The sequence below is a fragment of the Bufo bufo genome, chromosome 6 (genome assembly GCF_905171765.1).
Source record: "Bufo bufo chromosome 6, aBufBuf1.1, whole genome shotgun sequence".
NCBI lineage: Eukaryota > Metazoa > Chordata > Amphibia > Anura > Bufonidae > Bufo > Bufo bufo.
Window position 1 is genome coordinate 104,554,789 of NC_053394.1, and position 19,911 is coordinate 104,574,699.

The 19,911-nt window shown below is 45.1% G+C and overlaps 1 protein-coding gene across 4 annotated transcripts in view; it reads right to left on the minus strand.

Moving 5' to 3' along the window:
• NSMCE4A (NSE4 homolog A, SMC5-SMC6 complex component) overlaps nucleotides 1-19,051 on the minus strand; it is a 29,202-nt gene extending 10,151 nt beyond the window's left edge. For 3 of the 4 annotated variants that reach the window (XR_005779923.1, XR_005779924.1, XM_040438031.1), the window contains exons 1-8: nucleotides 18,812-19,051; nucleotides 15,442-15,522; nucleotides 12,981-13,111; nucleotides 12,315-12,466; nucleotides 12,134-12,233; nucleotides 9,182-9,272; nucleotides 6,278-6,372; nucleotides 2,223-2,271 (exon numbers count right to left, since the gene is read on the minus strand). Coding sequence is in view for 2 of the 4 variants with exons in the window: in XM_040438031.1 (XP_040293965.1) it covers nucleotides 2,223-2,271; nucleotides 6,278-6,372; nucleotides 9,182-9,272; nucleotides 12,134-12,233; nucleotides 12,315-12,466; nucleotides 12,981-13,111; nucleotides 15,442-15,522; nucleotides 18,812-18,953 (841 nt within the window). In the remaining 2 variants the exon portion in view is untranslated. The remainder of the gene's footprint in view (nucleotides 1-2,222; nucleotides 2,272-6,277; nucleotides 6,373-9,181; nucleotides 9,273-12,133; nucleotides 12,234-12,314; nucleotides 12,467-12,980; nucleotides 13,112-15,441; nucleotides 15,523-18,811) is intronic. The other variant, XM_040438032.1, reaches the window with a different exon arrangement.
• Nucleotides 19,052-19,911: the final 860 nt, after the last annotated feature.

A 19,911-nucleotide genomic window follows, 5' to 3' on the forward strand; every position in this document is an offset into this window, starting at 1 on the left:
ATCAAGCCGAAATTAGGAGTGGATCATAAAGGAAGGGAAAGCATTGAGGACCAATATTATTTCTCCTAATTTTTGAATCTACTCCTGGGTTTGGCTTCAAAAACTGCATAAAAAAAACCTGAATATGTAGCCTTACTACAAGTGCAAGTTCTCTGACAAGACACGGGGGGGGGGGGAGAGTGTCAGCTGTCCATTTGCTCATATACTTCCAGGAGGATTAGCCAAGGAACGGCACCCTGCAGAAATCTAAGAAAAGGTGCAGACATGTCAGGAGAGGTGACAGATCCACTTCCAATTCTTTTAACATCTATCTACACATAGGTTTGCTTTGCTTACAGGGGTTTTCCACCTTTTAGATATTGAAGAACTATCCTCCAGTATCAGATCAGTGGTGGGCAGCACCTGACTCCTCCAACAATCAGCTGTTTCCAGTAGTGGTCAGTGCCAGAAACATAAGTGAATGGAATGGGAGCTGAGCTGCAGTACACCACACGGACAGAGCCTTCTGCCAACAGCTGAACAGTGCGGTGAACCCCCACCCTATTGGGCTGCCATCTGCTGTAATGATCATCTGGTCTGCATCGTCTGGTGGAAATGAGCCCACTTGATTGTGGGAATACAGGATCTCAGACCTAAGGCTAGGGCTGCACATAGGGCACAACTACACCGCAACATTTGTTTGACACTGATGTCGCGCGAGAATTTTTATGATAGTCTGCGACACACGATATTCTGCGACTGCGACAGTCACAGGAAAATCCATCTTGAATGGATTTTTTATTACTGTCTTGTAGGGATCGACCGATGTTGATTTTTTTAGGGCCGATACCGATAATCTGTGAACTTTCAGGCCGATAATTTATACCGATGTTCTGTGAATTTTCATTTTTGAAAAAAAATTTAAAATTCCTACACAAATCTGCTGAAAATGAATATGTTTCTTGTTAACGTGTAGGTTTATTGGGTAAATCTTTCTTTTTCATTTATAATTAATATTTTGGTGTGTGTTTTTTTGTTTTACTAACTATTAGCCCCTATTAGGGACTAGAACCCTTGTCCTATTCACCCTGATAGATCTCTATCAGGGTGAATAGAACCTCACACTCTCCCTGCTGCTCTGTGCTCTGTGCACACAGCAGCATGGAGCCGACTATGGCAGCCAGGGCTTCAATAGCGTCCTGGCCGCCATGGTAACCGATCGGAGCTCCAGGGTTACACTGCTGGGGCTCCGATCGGAACTGCCACTGAGGAGGAGGGGAGAGGGGACCCTGTGGCCACTGCCACCAATGATTAATACTGGGGTTGGGGGGGCGCACTGCACCACCAAGGAGGAGGCGGGAGCTGGCTGCAGAATCACATAGCCGGCTCCCGACCTCCATGAGCGTTAGCTGCGATCCGTGGCACCTGAGGGGTTAACTACCGCAGATCGCAGCTAGTACCGCTCATAGAGGTCGGGAGCCGACTATGTGATTCTGCAGCCAGCTCCTGCCTCCTGTATATGAATTAGAGAGAGGTATCTTCATTGGTGGCGCAGTGGCCACATCCCCTCCCCCTCCTCTTGTCCTCCCTCCTCTCATTGGCGGCAGCGGCACAGGGGAAGGGAGACACTGCTTCCTTCTCCCCTGTGCTGCTGAGGGAACACGGAGAGCGCTGTCAGCAGCGCGATCCTTGTTCCCCATACGTTATCGGAATATCGGCAAAATAGATGCCGATACCGATAACGTTCAAAATCCTGAATATCGGCCGATAATATCGGTAAAACCGATAATTGGTGGATCTCTACTGTTGTGTCACAATGCGAGACCATAGACTATCATTATAAAAATTGTCGCGCGACACATGTCGTCGTGTAGCCCTAGCCTTATATTTGCATAGCTTCCCTGTTGGAAAAACATTACTCTCTGTACTACCAGGGACCTCTATGTGGGTGGAAGGAAACAGGAGGGACCCTAGAAAGAGCGCTGGAAGGACTGTGCCAGACTCGAAATCTCCCAATTTACTTGCCATCCAAGTTTCTGTAGAATGTCAATCAATATCTGGAAGTGAATTTTTAACCCCTTATAGACCGGGCCTATTTCCATTTTGGATTTTTCCTCACCACGTTCCAATAGCCATAACTTTTTTATATATTTCTGTTCACATAGCTTTATGAGGGCTTATTTTTTGCGGGACAAGATGCATTTTCTTTGTTCTTACTTTAGTAGTGCAGAATACCGACTTACCTATTACTGGCAGTTTATCTGAATCAAGCTTTATTCTTGCAAAACCATCCTTTAAAAAAAAAAAGCAAAGACAGGAAAAAAATTGCCACCATTTATTACTTATTTAGGGTAAAATGTAATCAGCATTCAGATGTTACAAAATAAAAAATAAAATCAAACCACTAGTGACACAAAGATAGGGATTGTTATCACTCTGGAACAGTATTACAGGGGTTCTCCAGTATACCCCATCAATATCATATTGTGGGGTCCGACAACTGGCACTCCCACCAATCAGCTGTTTTATGGTAGCTTTGTTAGTCTGTGCCAGAACTACACAGCTCTGTCCATTGTGTAGCGAACAGAGCTGATTACTCCACTACACAATAGGCAGAGCTGGGCAGCTCTGGCACCAGAACTAAACTGTTAGGCCCCTTGCAGACAAGCGTTCCTCCCGCAGCGAGTCCGCATCGCAGCACCCGGCCTGACCTCTCAGCACTGACAGGATTCACATAGCATTATGCCAGTGTTATCCAATACATTCCAGAACTGTAAGGGTTACATAGCATCACAAATCAATAATTTACTACGACCCCCCGCAGCGCTGGGAGGTCAGGCCGGGAGCTGCGTTGAGGACTCGCTGCGGAAGGAACGCTCATCTGCAAGGGGCCTAACAGTTGATCAGCAGGGGTGCGGGGTGTCAGACCACCACCGATTTGATACTGACAGCCTATCCTGAGGATAGGGTGTCAAGATCAAAATCCTGCAATGGCCCTTTATGTGCTGATGACTTATCCTTAGGATAGGTCATCAATATCAGATTGGCAGATTCATGCCACGGAACTACACAAATCGATCAATATGAAAATAAACTAAGGAACCCTTAAAACTATCAATTTTAATGAATACACTTAAAAAGAGCTTAAACCGGTCAAACGATACACATATAACCCTAAATGGGATAGGAAAGGGTCCAGGATTGAGTCGACAAGAGGAAAACAATTGTGCCAGGGACAGTACTATCCCTATTATATTCCTGATTGATCCTACATTAGTAACAGGAGTCGTCCCGGAAGATTGGAAATTGGCAAATGTCGTGCCCATTCACAAGAAAGGTAGTAGGGAGGAATCGAGCAACTATAGACCAGTGAGTCTGACATCAATAGTAGGCAAATTAATGGAAACCCTATTAAAGGATAGGATTGTGGAACATCTAAAATCCCATGGATTGCAAGATGAAAAACAACATGGGTTTACTTCAGGGAGATCATGTCAAACAAATCTTAAAGATTTTTTTGACTGGGTGACTAAAATAATAGACGGTGGAGGTGCAGTAGACATCGCATATCTAGATTTTAGTAAGGCTTTTGACACTGTCCCACATAGAAGACTTATCAATAAACTGCAGTCATTGAGCATGGACTCCCATATTGTTGAGTGGATTAGGCAGTGGCTGAGGGACAGACAGCAGAGGGTTGTAGTCAATGGAGAACATTCAAAACAAGGTCATGTTACCAGTGGGGTTCCACAGGGATCTGTACTGGGACCAATTTTGTTTAATATCTTCATAAGTGATATTGCAAAAGGCCTCGATGGTAAGGTTTGTCTTTTTGCTGATGACACAAAGATATGTAACAGGGTTGATGTTCCTGGAGGGAAACGCCAAATGGAAAAGGATTTAGGAAAACTAGAAGAATGGTCAGAACTCTGGCAACTGAAATTTAATGTGGATAAGTGCAAGATAATGCACCTGGGGCGTAAAAACCCAAGGGCAGAATATAGAATATTTGACACAGTCCTGACCTCAGTATCTGAGGAAAGGGATTTAGGAGTAATTATTTCAGAAGACTTAAAGGTGGGAAGACAATGTAATAGGGCAGCACGAAATGCCAACAGAATGCTTGGATGTATAGGGAGAGGTATAAGCAGTAGAAAGAGTGAAGTGCTTATGCCGCTGTACAGAACACTGGTGAGACCTCACTTGGAGTATTGTGCGCAGTACTGGAGACCATATCTCCAGAAGGATATAGATACTCTAGAGAGAGTTCAGAGAAGAGCTACTAAACTAGTACATGGATTGCAGGATAAAACTTACCAGGAAAGGTTAAAGGACCTTAACATGTATAGCTTGGAAGAAAGAAGAGACAGAGGGGATATGATAGAAACTTTTAAATACATAAAGGGAATCAACTCGGTAAAGGAGGAAAGAATATTTAAAAGAAGAAAAACTACCACAAGAGGACACAGTTTTAAATTAGAGGGGCAAAGGTTTAAAAGTAATATAAGGAAGTATTACTTTACTGAGAGAGTAGTGGATGCATGGAATAGCCTTCCTGCAGAAGTGGTAGCTGCAAATACAGTGAAGGGGTTTAAGCATGCATGGGATAGGCATAAGGCTATCCTTCATATAAGATAGGGCCAGGGACTATTCATAGGATTCAGATATATTGGGCAGACTAGATGGGCCAAATGGTTCTTATCTGCCGACACATTCTATGTTTCTATGTTTCTATCCTCAGCCCAGAGGTATCACCTGATGGTGGTGACCCCCCCAGTCCTCGTACCTATCCTGGATTACCCTAGTTAGCCCTGAAAATAGTACCCTGTCACCACGACGCGTTTCCCCCACTCGCTAGGTTCATCAGGGGGTACTAAAGACGGGTGCTCACACACAACAAAAAAGTGGGCTGGTAAATACAGAGATACCTGTAGTGGGAATGGTCCACTGATAGGATGATACATTTAGATATCCCGCTAAACAGGCATCCAGCCCCACCGAGGTCCAGGATAACTGCAGTTATGTGTATCGTTTGACCGGTTTAAGGTCTTTTTAAGTGTATTAATAAAAATCTATAGTTTGAAGGGTTCCTTCGTTTATTTTCATATTGTTTCGTTCCAGTAATAGGACTCATTCATCGACTGGTTATCTGTACGCTGCTTTGTCGTTTACACAAATCCATCCACTGTGTAGTGGCCGAGCCTGGTCACTGCAGTGCTTCTACCATTCACACGAGAGATCCCCTCCCCGCTTGGCCGAGCGTGCATGTATATAGGGTTGCATTGGAATGTCTGTCATGCTGAAGTGCATGGCCAGCTTTTGTCAAGACTATGGTTATGTATTCATGGTGGTTTTCCAATTACTTTTAAAAGGGGTTTCTTAGATTTGATATTGATGGCCTTGGCCCTCAGGTGTCAGGACCTCCCAAGAGTCAAACCTCCAACAATCAACTGTGATGTCACATTTAGGGTTGAGCAAATCGACTTCGGATGAAACATCCAAAGTCGATTCGCATAAAACTTCATTCTAATAGTGTAAGGAGCTTCTGCTCCGTACAGTATTAGAATGAAGTTTTATGCGAATCAACTTTGGATGTTTCATCCGAAGTCGATTTGCTCAACCCTAAATGTGACATCACAGTTGATTGTTGGAGGTTTGACTCTCGGGAGGTCCTGACACCTGAGGGCCAAGGCCATCAATATCAAATCTAAGAAACCCCTTTAAAAACAGCTGATTGGTCGGGGGTCCCGGGTTTTGGACCCCTGCTGATCTGATATTAACGACCTACCCTGAGCCTAGTTCATCAATATTAGAATCCCAAAAACCCCTTTAAGGCCTCCCGTCTATAGGCCCCTGTGCTGTGTTTTCATATTGATGACCACACCACTGCAATCAACAGAAATTAAAAAAATAAAAATAAAACACAACAAGGCTGGAAGCTCACTACTTGAGATGCGGAAGGGGTTAAAAATACTGTGTCATCATACTTAATTCTCTCTGTGCAGTGTGCACAAGACACATAAACAGGTCATACGCCCTGGTGACAAATCTGTCAGAAAACGTTGATAAATGGGCCCCACCCATTCTTCCTGACACATCTACGGGAGCTGGAAAAACGCAACACAGACTCTTCATAGATAAATTAAGATATTAGGCTCGCTGTGTAGTATTGATGTGTGCACGTTCGCTGCAGCATATAGGCTATGCAGAACATCTACTAGAACAGAGCAAATTATGCCTCAACTACTGGCAAGATGACCAAATGTTCTTTTGTATAGAAAAGAAAAAGAAAACTCACCCGAATGATAAAGGAGACATGAAAGATGTTCTCAACTGTACGAGCAAAAGAATTTGGATCAATTACGAAATCAAAAAAGGATATAGGATTATCCGCTATTTAAAAAAAAACAAAAAAAACGTCAATATGGAGACACCAAGAACTTGCATTTGCAAGGTTCAATTTGTGCATAAACACTTCACATCTCCTTGGTCAGGAGATAATTCACACCTTGTCCACGTCTGGCTTTGTCTAACACCAAAATTCATGAGGGGGTACTGGTGCTCCTTGTGGAGGTTTAGCTGGTGCAGGGAGCCTGGCAGGCAATGGTTTCAGGGAAAAGGTATACAAATTAGCTCTCCTCCAAAAGGAAGAAAACTCTCTAGGGACAGGTTTCTCTCTTCTGGAGGAGGGCTAAGCTGCTTGCCTTTTCCCATGGAGTATGCGTATAGGACTCACTACATCAGCCAGATCAGTAAAGAGGACCAATGTGCTCTTCAGAGCTGTATCAAAGGCTTCACATGAGTTGGACACTGGCTTACTGGACAGTTACATACAGGTAGGGTTGCACCGGGTATCGAACTTTCGATACCCAATCGATACTTTTGCTCCTGGATCGATACAATACTGGGATTTGCTATTTTCTGATACTAGGCTGAGCAGCCTAGTATCTTTTAGAGAACATGGTGCAGGCTGCTCTCGGTGTGCACCATGTTTTCCTGAGCCAGCACAGTGGAGAAGGAGGGAGTCCCTCCCTCCCCACTGTGACGTTGACGTCACTGCCACCAATGACGAGAGGGGAGGGGGCTGTGAAGCTTCCACTGCCACCAATGACAATAGCACTGAGGAGGAGGAGAGAGGTTGTGGCCACTGCGCCACCAATGAATATAATTAACCCCTTAATACAAATGTACGCAGCGAGTGCTGGCTGTATCCCACAGTCGGCACCCGGCCTCAATGACATGGCGCGGTGATCTGGCGAATCCAATCAATTAACCCCTCAGGTGTGGCACCTGAGGGGTTAATTGACACGGTTCGGCAGGATCCCGGTCATTGAGGCCGGGTGCCGGCTGGGTGATACAGCCGAGACCCGCTATGTACATTTGTATTATGGGGTTAATTATATTCATTGGTGGCGCAATGCGCCCTCCCCCCTCAGTATTATAATCATTGGTGGCGCAGCGGCTTCCACCCCACCCTAGCATTATCTTTATTGGTGGCACAGTGGCCACAGGGAACTCCCCACTTCTTAGTATTCTCATTGTTGGCAGTGGCAGTTGTGATCGGAGCCCCAGCAGTGAAATTGAGGGGATCCGATCGGTTACGCTACTGAAGCCTATACGGTGAACGCCATAACGGAGGGGAAAAAAATAGGATCGGACTGTTCTATTATGGGACGGACGCTCCATAAAATGCGGAATGCGCGCTGCTTTTTTAGCGTTTTCTTTTGCATGCTATGAAGTATTGCGATACTTTTTTATGGTATCGAAATCGAATCAAAATTTTGCTATTGTGACAACCCTACATACAGGTAGCACTGCAGACCGTTTTCTTCTTTGAAGACAGCTCAGTTCTGCTTCAGGCTGTGTCCACTGTTTAGTGTCTGGTGCCGGCAGCTACCGAATACAACTGTATAATAGTGCAGGGTCTCAGACCCCCACCAATCCGATACTGCCAACCTATCCTGAGAAGTTTTATTCTGCCAGATTCTGCTGTTGCAAGTGCTCAGAAGGCAGGACTTCACTGTGAAGCACATTCTGCTCTCCACATTTAGATGCTTCATGCTTTTTTGTTTTTTGTTAACTCAGACAACACATTTAAAAAAGGAGTCTTGCAAACGATTCCCTTTAAATGGGTTTTCTCAATATATTGATGTAGAGAGCCCTTACAGCAGGGCTGGCCAACCTGCGGCACTCCAGCTGTTGTAAAACTACAATTCCCACCATGCCCTGCTGTAGGCTGTCTGGGCATGCTAGGAGTTGTAGTTTTTCAACAGCTGGAGGGCCGCAGGTTGGCCATCCCTGCCCTACAGATCAGATATGTACAGTGCACCCTAAAATAATGAGATATATTGTTCATTTTCTGGGTTTACAAATGTTACAATAATATGACGTGATTATTCTAGGACAGTAAAGTGTAACCGTCATTTCAAAAACTGTTGGCATGGTATAGTGGCACATCAAAAGTTTGAAAATGGTGGGGGTCCGGGTGCCAAGAGCCCCAGTGATCTCCAAAATGAGAAGCCTGAGCTGCCTTCATCTAGCAAAGAGAGAGAACTCTTGGCTATGGGCTCCTATTTCCTCATTTGACTGATCTGGTCTTGGCACCTGGACCTTCAGTGATCAAAACTATGACATGTCAAAAGTTTTATGAAATGACAGGCTGCTTTCACACTGTCAGTGTTTGGTCCATGATTTCAGTCAGCGATTATAAGCCAAAAACACAGAACAGTACCAAATCTTTCGATTATACCTTATCACTTTGGTGGCTCCACAATCACGGACCTTACAGAGGGCTCATGCACATGACTGTATGTATTTTGCGGTCCGCAAAAAATGCGGATGACATCTGTGTGCATTCCGTATTTTGCGGAACGGAACAGCTGGCCCATCATAGAACAGTGCTATCCTTGTCTGTAATGCGGACAATAATAGGACATTTTAAAAAAAAATTGCGGAACGAAAATGGAATGCACACGGAGTAACTTCCGTTTTTTTGGCGGACCCATTGAAATGAATGGTTCCGCATACGGTCCGCCTCCCAAAAAAAAAAAAACGGAACGGACACGGAAATAAAATACGTTCGTGTGCATAGGCCCTAACCGTGTGAAAGCAGCCTTACACTTTCTTTGCCCAAACATTATGTTAGATGGATATGTGAAGATGAAGCCTAGTTTTAATCATTTCACTTGTAACACAATCTTACGATCCTCTCTGAAGTAAGTTTGCAGAAACCCTAAAATCCTTTCGACTTCCTTCTCTGTAGCCTCTTGGTGAGACTCTTCCATTTTCTTCAGCTACAAGAAAAAACAAAACCTTTTGTTATGATTAGTGATCGATTTCTCCTATCCTGAGTGAACGGACAAGCTGTTCATATTAGAAAATCAAAAGGTTTGACTATTCGGCTGTCAGAAATTGACACATGTTCTAGTGGTAATTATAAGATACTGTATTATTCGCTTTATAAGACGCACCTGATGATAAGACGCACCTAGGTTTTTTAGAAGGAAATTAAGAAAATAAAATATTTTTAACTAAATGGTGTGCTTTTGGTGGGTTTTGAACTAGTGGTGGGGATCTGCGGAGGACACTGTTATGGGGATCTGCGGAGGACACTGTTATGGGGATCTGCGGAGGACACTGTTATGGGGATCTGCGGAGGACACTGTTATGGGGATCTGCGGAGGACACTGTTATGGGGATCTGTGGAGGAAACTGTTATGGGAGAATCTGACCCCATAACATTGGGCCCTAGTCAAAGCAGCCATCACATATAAAGTGTGTGCAGAAGCCCCTAGCAGTGCTGCTTTGCTAAACTTGCTGTAAGCAGTACTCGCCATGCACAGAGCGGGCAGGCCGGCAGCGCACGTCGCTCAGTCACGCTCCGGCCCCGCCCTCTTCATTAATGATGGCTGCTCTTACCGGGGCCCAGCTTAATGAAGTTCATTGACTGCGTCAGGCCCCGCTACTACCCTGATAGCGCCCCTGTTTACATGTCACTGGTACATCGCAGGCCGCTATGCCTATGCAGCACAGCACCACCTGCGATGTGCCGGTCATGTAATACTGCTGTATTCGCTTTATAAGATGAACGGACATTTTCCCTACACTTTTGGGGGGAGGGGGAAGTGTGTCTTATAAAGCGGAAAATATGGTATACAGTCACAGAACCACCACCAATTATGGGCTCATGCCTGTATTGAGGCCCACAAACAGCTTGAATAGGTCCGCTATCCGGAATGAGCGATGCGGAACCCCATGGAAGTACTACGGAGCACTTCCGTGAGGTTTCTCTCCGTGCCTCTGCACCACAAAAAAATAGAACATGTTCTATTTTTTTGCGGTGCGAACGATTCACGTACCCATTCAAGTTGAATGGGGCTGAATCCGTCTACGGCAAACGCACGGATCGTACCCCAATACACAGAACGGCCGGCACACGTTCGTGTGCATGAGCCCTAAACGATAACGGGAGGTGTACAACTAGGAAAGAGAAATCAACTCTCCTTGTTGTCTCACCCTATTCTTATGGGCCCTGCCTAAAAGCAAAATAGACTAACATGCGCAGCAGCTTCCCGGCTCCCTTCTCTCCCCTCAACGTTGGCGTAGATCTCATAGTGAAGTGGCCCGACATCTTTCATTCATCCGTCCTTCTAAATTTATAGAAATATATAGCTATATCTCTCTCTCTAGACAGTGGTTAAGAAACTTGTGGGGGCATTGTGTATTATATGCATCTCTGGGGCTGTATGTGAGATATTTTGTAGGGAGGGGAGGAAGGGGTTGGCAAGAACTAATTGAAATGCATCCAGGTGCTTGATGTCCCCCTGGCCCCACCCAGAAAAGGAAGAAAGTCCTCCAAATAAGAGCTCATGCACACGAATTTATATTCTTTCCGTGTCGGTTCAGTTTTTTTTTTGCGGAACTATTCATTTCAATGGATCTGCAAAAAAAAAAAAAAGTTACTCCGTGTACATTCCGTTTTTTGTATGTCTGTTCCGCAAAAGAATAGAACACTTCCCTTTATTGTCATCATTTCGGACAAGGATAGGACTGTTCTATTAGGGGCCAGCTGTTACGTCCCGCAAAAGATGTAACGCACACAGACGTTATCCGTATTTTTTGCGGATCCATTTTTTCAGAATGCAAAATACATATGGTCGTGTGCATGAGCCCTAAGTGACTAAAAATAAAAGATTTAAAAACATAGAATAATAATTTTTAAGGCTACTTTCACACTGTCGTTTTGGTTTCAGTTTGTGAAATCCGTTCAGGGCTCTCACAAGCGGTCCGAAACGGATCAGTTTTTCCCTAATGCATTCTGAATGGAAAAGGATCCGCTCAGAATGTATCAGTTCAGTCTCCATTCCGCTTTGGAGACGCACACCAAAACGCTGCTTGCAGCGTTTTGGTGTCCGTCTGACGAAACTGAGCCTAACGGATCAGTTTTCTCTGACACAATCTGGCACAATAGAAAACTGATCCGTCCTCCATTGACTTTCAATGCAGTTCTTGACGGATCCGTTTTGGCTATGTTACAGATAATACAAACGGATCCGTTCTAAACAGATGCATGCGGTTGTATTATCGGTGCGGATCCGTCTGTGCAGATCCATGACGGATCCGCACCAAACGGCAGTGTGAAAGTAGACTTAAGCCCACAGTGCTGTAACTAGTTACCTAGCCCCGTGCTCCCCCTGTCCGGCACCACAGCTGTTGATGTGACTCAGCTTGAGGGGCAACCATATGCCGATAACTTAGATGTACATGCTGTTCCCAAGCTGCAGCAATCTCTGCAACATAACTTACTCTGCTTATGTTCATTTTAGAGTTAAATTGGATGGAGACAAGTGAAATATAAATTTAGAAATGTTTTTAACTTTTGTCATGGAGTAAAACCAGTGGCATCACCATCTTCTGGCTGTGTGAAGCCCGGATCTACACTACCAACCATTGCCGACTTCGCACTCCCTTTTATCCATCCACCAAAAGAATCGAAATATTGGGTGACAGTGAAGTGCTGATTCTAGGGAGGCTCGTCCCCGTGGTGGCCTGCTATTGGCTGGCCAAACCCCAGATGTGGGGGGGGGGGGAATCTGGTCAGGTAAAGGGGTCGTCTTCTCAAAGAATTAAGTCTTTTGGAGAGATTTCACTGTACCTGCGATGGCATCACGCTCTTCTCCGCGACTTTACTAGCCCTCTTTTGACGCTCTATCTTCTGCCGAGCAACTGGAGGTTCAGTCTTAAATGAGCCTAACCTATTGGAAAATAACAACAAAAGCTCTAACGTCTTACAGGATAGAACATGTTTCTGAAGAACACTGCTGCCCAAAACTCACATGAAATGGAAGGTAGGTGTTCTTTTGAAGAATTTATTGGCTTCAGTTCCCAGTTTTTGCCAGGCATCCACCCCAAGATACCCCTTGGCACAACCTTCATCTTCACTGTCACTGTCTGGATTTTCCAGCCGATTTATGCCCATGAATGAAAGCTGCAAAAAAAAGCATAACACACTGTCAGACCATGGCCGCTGATTTTCATTTATAGAGCCAGGGTAGCACTGATACGCTGCATCCAAGTTAAAAGACTATCTCATCCGCATAACAGTCACACAAATCCACCGAAAAATGCGGACAGCAAACGGATTAAAAACACGGTCGTGTGCATGAAGCCTAAGGCTGGATTATCACTTTGCTTTCGTCTGTGCCACTTTTTGTCTGGAACCTAATGTATGGATGCCAGAGGCACACAGCACCCAAGCTTACGTTGTTCACAATATAAATTGGCACCGGATGGGTTAGGAAGCCACTTACCCATACACAAAGGGGTCCCATGTACCCCGAAACGCGTTGTCTCAGAATAAAGTAAAACTATATTGGACGCCTGGTCGTGTTCTGCGCCTTGTCCACCACAAGCTCGACTACCATGGTCCGGCTTCCTTCTAGTGCTACAATCTAATGTCTATAGGCAGCTGTATCACTTCCATGTAACTACATATAACATACCAGGTCTTCAGAAAATGATGTTGGGTCGAAAACCGTCATGTCTGCTTGGAGCTGATTGGCCTTTTCCTTCCCGAGATTGGTTGCCAAAACGAGTAACTGAGCATCGAGTGCAGCTTCTCTAGGCTTGGAGACTAGGGATGAAAGGTGCATCAATTCACTGAGAAGCAAAAAAATGGCAAACTGCACCAAATTTACCAAAGTCACTTTTGACATAACTCGCTAAGGCTACTTTCACACTCGCGTTTGGTGCGGATCCGTCATGGATCTGCACAAACGCTTCAGTTCAGATAATACAACCGCCTGCGTCCGTCATGAACGGATCCGTTTGTATTATCTTTAACATTGCCAAGACGGATCCGTCTTCAACACCATTGAAAGTTAAAGGGAGACGGATCAGTTTTCTATTGTGCCAGATTGTGTCAGAGAAAACGGATCCGTCCCCATTGACTTACATTGTGTGTCAGGATTGTGTGTTTGCCTCCCCATCATCAGGCGGACACCAAAACTCTGCAGTCCCCCTCCAGAGCGGAATGGAGACGGAACGGAGGCAAACTGATGCATTCTGAACGGATCCTTATCCATCAGAAGGCATTAGGGCAAAACTGATCCGTTTTGGACTGCTTATGAGAGCCCTGAACGGATCTCACAAACAGAAAGCCAAAACGCGAGTGTGAAAGTAGCCTAAGGCTGCTTTCACATCTGCGTTTTCCTTTCCTGTTTTGAGATCCGTCAAAGGATCTGAAAACCGCAGGAAAACGCATCCGTTTGAATAATATAACTGGTTGTATCTGTTATGAAATGATCCGGTTGTATTATATCGAAAATGAACATGCCGGATCTGACATCAAGTACTGTTGTAAGGCAATGGTCGCCAGATCCTTTTTTTTTTTCTGATTTATAAAAATTTTTAAAAAAGCGGATTCAGCACCATTGCTTTACATGGTTTTTGATGCCAGATCCGGCATGTTCAGTTTCCCATGACGAACACAAAACAGAACGGAAGGCATTCTGGCAAACTCTGTTCCGGTTTGTTCAGTTTTGTCCCCATTGAAAATAAATGGGGTCAAAACTGAATCGTTTTCCTCCAGTTTTGAGATCCTATGACGGATCTCAAAACCGGAAAGGGAAAGCGCAGGTGTGAAAGTAGCCTCAGCAAATCAGACACTTTCCTCTTACTTCTGCCACCTGTGGCTAGTGTAGTTTACAGCTATGGCCACACGTGGTGGATGTTCTACAGAAGAATTTCGCGCAGAGAATCCACAGTGTATACAGCAGGAGCAAAAACGGACAAGATTTTTTAAAAATCTCATCCACACACCGTGGAAACGTTCTGCAATCCACACATCACTTGACTCACAGCACAGATTTTATATCTTCAGAATGCCAATTTAGGCTGCGGGTTTTCTCCGTAGATTTCATCCTTTACTAAACAGACGATGCACTCCCTGGCAAATCCGCATGCAACTCCTAAGGATTCGTTGTGGGTTTTCAGCATCCAAATCCGTAGTAGAATAAGGGTATTCTGGCCAATTTTGCTGATAAATCTGCTTTAAATACTTACATTTTAATGTAGATTTACTATAAAATGGCATCAAAGGCAACAACTTCTGCGAGATGTTTGTGGGAAGCTTTAGGATATATTTACATGGGTCAGAAATGCCTTTTATCTGCTGTGAATTTATAAAGACAAATAGTGGCACAAATCTGAGGCTGAACTCGGATTTCAGCTGTGGATGTGTCAGTGACTCTACACTTGCCCCATTGTAATTCAATGGGGCTAATTAGGGATGAGCGAATCTACTTCGGATAAAACTTTGTTCCAATACTGTACGGAGCAGGAGCTCTGTACAGTATTAGAATGTATTGGCTCCGGTGAGCCAAAGTTTTTGCTTCGTGAAGTCTCGCTAGACTTCGCATAATAACTTCAGAACTTGATTTATACTGTAAAAAAAAAAACATTTCCCGAACCGAACCAGAGTTCGGGAAATGTTTCTTTTTTTTACAGTATAAATCAATTTATGAAGTTTTTATGCGAAGTCTCGTAAGACTTCACAAAGCAATAACTTCTGCTCATTGCAGCCAATACATTCTGATATTGTACGGAGCTCCTGCTCCGTACAGTATTGGAACAAAGTTTTATGCGAATCGACTTCAGATGTTTCGTCCCTAGAGCTAATCCACAGCTTCTCCATATGGAAACCCTGGCAGTGGACAGAGCCTTCTGCTTCCAGTTTCATCTACGGTTACGTTTCCAGCGGCTGCCGCAAACAGCGGGTCAGTGGGGGTGCTCCACCGATGTGATATTGATGACCTATCCTGAGGAGCGGTTCTCAATATCTAAAAGGCAGAGTACCCCTTTAAACTCTGCAGCATTCAGGGTTTTCCCACAGATTGCCAGTGGATTCCGTCAGGATATAGGAGCGGACAGAAACCTGACGGTGGCCGAATTGTAGTCACTTACCTTCTGCAAAGAGCTGATTGGCAGCATGGAGAGTGTCCGTGAGCTTGTTACTTCTGGAGCTCAGCATGTCTTCTCGGTTCTCTGCACAGAAAGGAGCATTAAAAGAAAGGTTTCATCAGTATAGAAACGTTCAGTAACTCTGGCATCTGATTAGGCTACTTTCACACTGGCGTTCTGGCTTTCCGTCTGTAAGATCCGTTCAGGGCTCTCACTAGCGGTCCAAAACGGATCCGTTTTGCCCTAATGCATTCTGAATGGATAAGGATTTGCTCAGAATGCATCAGTTTGCCTCCGATCAGTCTCCGTTACGCTCTGGAGGCGGACACCAAAACGCTGCCTGCAGCATTTTTGGTGTCCATCTGACGAAACTGAGCCAAACAAATCCGTCCTGGCACACAATGTAAGTCAATGGGGACGGATCCGTTTTCTATGACACAATAAAAAATGGATCCGTCTCCCATTGACTTTCAATGGTGTTCAAGACGGATTTGTCTTGGTTATGTTAAAGATAATACAAACGGATCCGTTCTGAACGGATGCAGATGGTTGTATTATCCATGACGGATCCGCACCAAACGCGAGTGTGAAAGTAGCCTAAGACATTTTGATAGTTCATTCTCTGTGTCTTGCACATAGCTGAAAGATAAACTGTAATCGGATCTGCCAATTTACAAAGCTGACACCAGCCGGGGCAGCCATACTGGTTGTCACTTTTGAGGTAGCTTCTTCAGAAACCCACGATAAACTCATTTTGTCAACATCAGTCACCCGTGATGAATGTGAGATCAGTGGCCTAGGAAGAGCCTGCCAAACGGGACATGGAAAAGTATGAACTAAAAGTGGATGTTTTTATCCAGAAGTGCGGAGGAAACTACTCATTCCCTGTATCTGAAGATTGTGGGCCAGCAACCACCCGGGTCTATGTTAAACCCTCTCATTGGATCGAATGGCCAAGTAGAGTCTCAAAGGGTATCAAACATTGGGAACAATCCCAAAAATGACTACTTCACTGGTATCTTAAAAGTGGTTTTGTCACTGTAGAGAAAGTTAAAACAAAGCACTTACTAATGTATTGTCCATATTTCCTCCTTTGCTGGCTGGATTCATTTTTCCATCACGTTATACACTGCTTGTATCCATGGTTATGACCACTCAGCAATCCATCAGTGGTGGTCGTAACCATAAGAACAAGCAGTGTATACCATGATGGAAAAATGAATCCAGCCAGCGACGGAAGCAATATGGCCAATCGCAGTACATTAGTAAGTGCCATTTGCTGAAGTGACACAACCCCTTTAAGGTAACTTTACACAAAGCGATGATTGGTTCGACTGAGCGACAAACGAGTCGTTTCTTGCTGCAGGGAATGCTCCAACAATGACCCTTTAGACGCGCCGATTATCGTTCACAAAATAGTAATTTCGATCGCATGTTCCATCGTTTGCTAAGCAGGCAGGTGCACTTACACAAAGCGATAACTAGAGCCGCGGAATGCTTCAACACACCCACGGCGTAATCGCGCGTGCAGTGAACGATTCCTGTTTACATGTATGAAATCGTCGTGTGCTGCCGTGCCGCCGCCGGAACCCCCCTTCCCCTCTCTCATTATAGTCAATGGGGACGGAGCGGCAGTCCGGGGCCACGCGTGAACTAGTGGCAGGACGGATCCGACACCCGCCGGAACATCCTGCCGCTAATGTGAGACTAGCCATATAGGAACATATATTGATATGTGGTGACATTGCCCAGTGGTATACCCAGTCTGGAGCTCAGCTTCTGACCAGACCCAGCTCGAGCTGCACAAACACCAGTGAGCCACATTAGCCTCCAAGCCAGGGTGTGTATAGCAAAATTGTGGAAATTACCCCCAAAAAACAGTGTTTATGCCGGACCCCATTCTAGTCAATGTGGATCTGATGGTGTGCCGTCCTATCGGGCTATGCCAGACACGGTACTCAGGCGGTCTGTTCCTCTGCTGGATCACATGTGTGAACATAGCCTAACGTGGACTGTCTGGTGACAATGCTGTCAAGGCGTAGATACATTAGCAGGAGGTGAAGAGCCCGTTCTTGTGGTGGATGTGTAGGAAGCAGGAAAAATGAGGAACATTAAGGAGCCACTTTGTTCCAAACTGTGATGGTCAGCCAACGAGGTTGGAGCATCTCCAAAGCAGCAGGCGTGCGGTATGCCCGGGTATTACCGAGCAGGGACAACTAGTTAAAGTGTCATGGGCGCCCAAGTCCCTAAATGCACACAGGGAGTAGGGGCTAGCCTCAATGAAAAGCAGTATCAACCCCTGAAGGGGTTACATCCAGCTAATTAGCCTGTCCCTCCCATCCTCCAGTTTGCTGGGAAGACCCAGCGCATGCGCTGTTGAGTTTTCTGTGCTGGATCTCCCCTGCTTCACTACAGCAAGAAAGGAGGATCAGGGGTGAGAGCTGGTAATCAGAGGGGATAACCTGGAGCACAGCACTGACAAGGGAGGAGATTTATCATTGCCCATAGCAACCAATCAGATTCCACCTTTCCTTTTTCAATACTCCTCTGGAAAATGAAAGGTGGAATCTTGTTGCCATGGGCAACTACGCCAGTTTTGATAAATCTCTCCCAAGAAGTCTTGGCTGCAGGGAAGTGGATGCAACATCAGAGGAAGCTGCAGGGGAGAATGGATGGGGTCACCTAGGGGAGAAATGGTGACTACAGTACAGTGCAAAGGGAAAGATGGCTGCACATGAGCGCTGGTTGTTGTATCCCAGAATCCCCCTTTAAAGGGGTTGTCTCACTTCCGAAAACAGCATTTATCATGTAGAGAAAGTTAATACAAGGCACTTACTAATGTATTGTGATTGTCCATGTTGCTTCCTTTGCTGGCTGGAGTCATTTTTCCATCACATTATACACTGTTAGTTTCTATAGTTACGACCACCGCTGCAGCACAGATACGAGGGGAGTTCACATAGTCCCGGCCACCAGAGAGGTCGCCGCTTTTTCCTATAGTGTGCAAGCACGACCACCACTGCTGGATTGCACCGGTGGTCGTAACCATGGAAACAAACAGTGCATAATCTGATGGAAAAATGAATCCAGCCAGCGAAGGAAGCAATATGGACAATCACAATACATTAGTAAGTGCCTGGTATTCACTTTCCCTACATAATAAATGCTGTTTTCTGAAGTGAGACAACCCCTTTAAGTTAATATCCCTTTACTCTGAGGGACACAGCAGAGCAGAAAGCTATTGCCCATAGCAACCAATACATCTTCAGCTTTCACTTTCAAAGCCGTTGCTATGGGCAACAAAGTCACATGACGCCCACACGCTACAGTATTCATCCCCCCCGCATGACGTCACCATGTCCCGCGCACTCACGGTGCATGCTCTGCATCAGCTCCCGGTACTGATGTCGGATTTGACGCCGGTTTGCATCGTCTTGCTCAACCTCAAAGTCCTCCGTGATGTCGTTAATGTCGTCATTCTCCTCCTCGTCGACAGGTGACCTCCTTCGGGACATCTCGGTACCGCGCTCGCCGTTCACACTTTGCCGCTTCTCGGAACAGGACAAGTCGGGGCTGGAATACAGCAGTTCGCGGTTGGGGCGATGACGTAGAGGTCACGTGGGCTAGCGAGCGGTCATGTGACTGTCCTGCGCTTTCCCAGTCAGCGCGCGCAGGAAGGAGCGGGCGTGCTGTCTCTCATGAGGGATTGGGTGGCCCCAGTGTGTGGCACTAGTGGCCGGGTGCTGGGTGGTACTTTACCTGTTCTGTTTTGTGGGATACTTTCGGCATCATTTAACGAACGGTACCCATATCTTTTTGAGATTTATGTATAATTGTATAGGGTTTACCTGTGTATTATGTGGCTTATTACAAGTGTACTTACTCATTTTGAGATCTTATTAACCACCTCAGCCCCTATAGCCTAAACACCCTTAACCACCTCAGCCCCCAGTGCTTAAACACCCTGAAAGACCAGGCCACTTTTTACACTTCTGACCTACACTACTTTCACCGTTTATTGCTCGGTCATGCAACTTACCACCCAAATGAATTTTACCTCCTTTTCTTCTCACTAATAGAGCTTTCATTTGGTGGTATTTCATTGCTGCTGACATTTTTACTTTTTTTGTTATTAATCGAAATTTAACGATTTTTTTTGCAAAAAAATGACATTTTTCACTTTCAGTTGTAAAATTTTGCAAAAAAAACGAGATCCATATAGAAATTTTGCTCTAAATTTATTGTTCTACATGTCTGATAAAAAAAAAATGTTTGGGTAAAAAAAAAATGGTTTGGGTAAAAGTTATAGCGTTTACAAACTATGGTACAAAAATGTGAATTTCCGCTTTTTGAAGCAGCTCTGACTTTCTGAGCACCTGTCATGTTTCCTGAGGTTCTACAATGCCCAGACAGTACAAACCCCCCACAAATGACCCCATTTCGGAAAGTAGACACCCTAAGGTATTCGCTGAT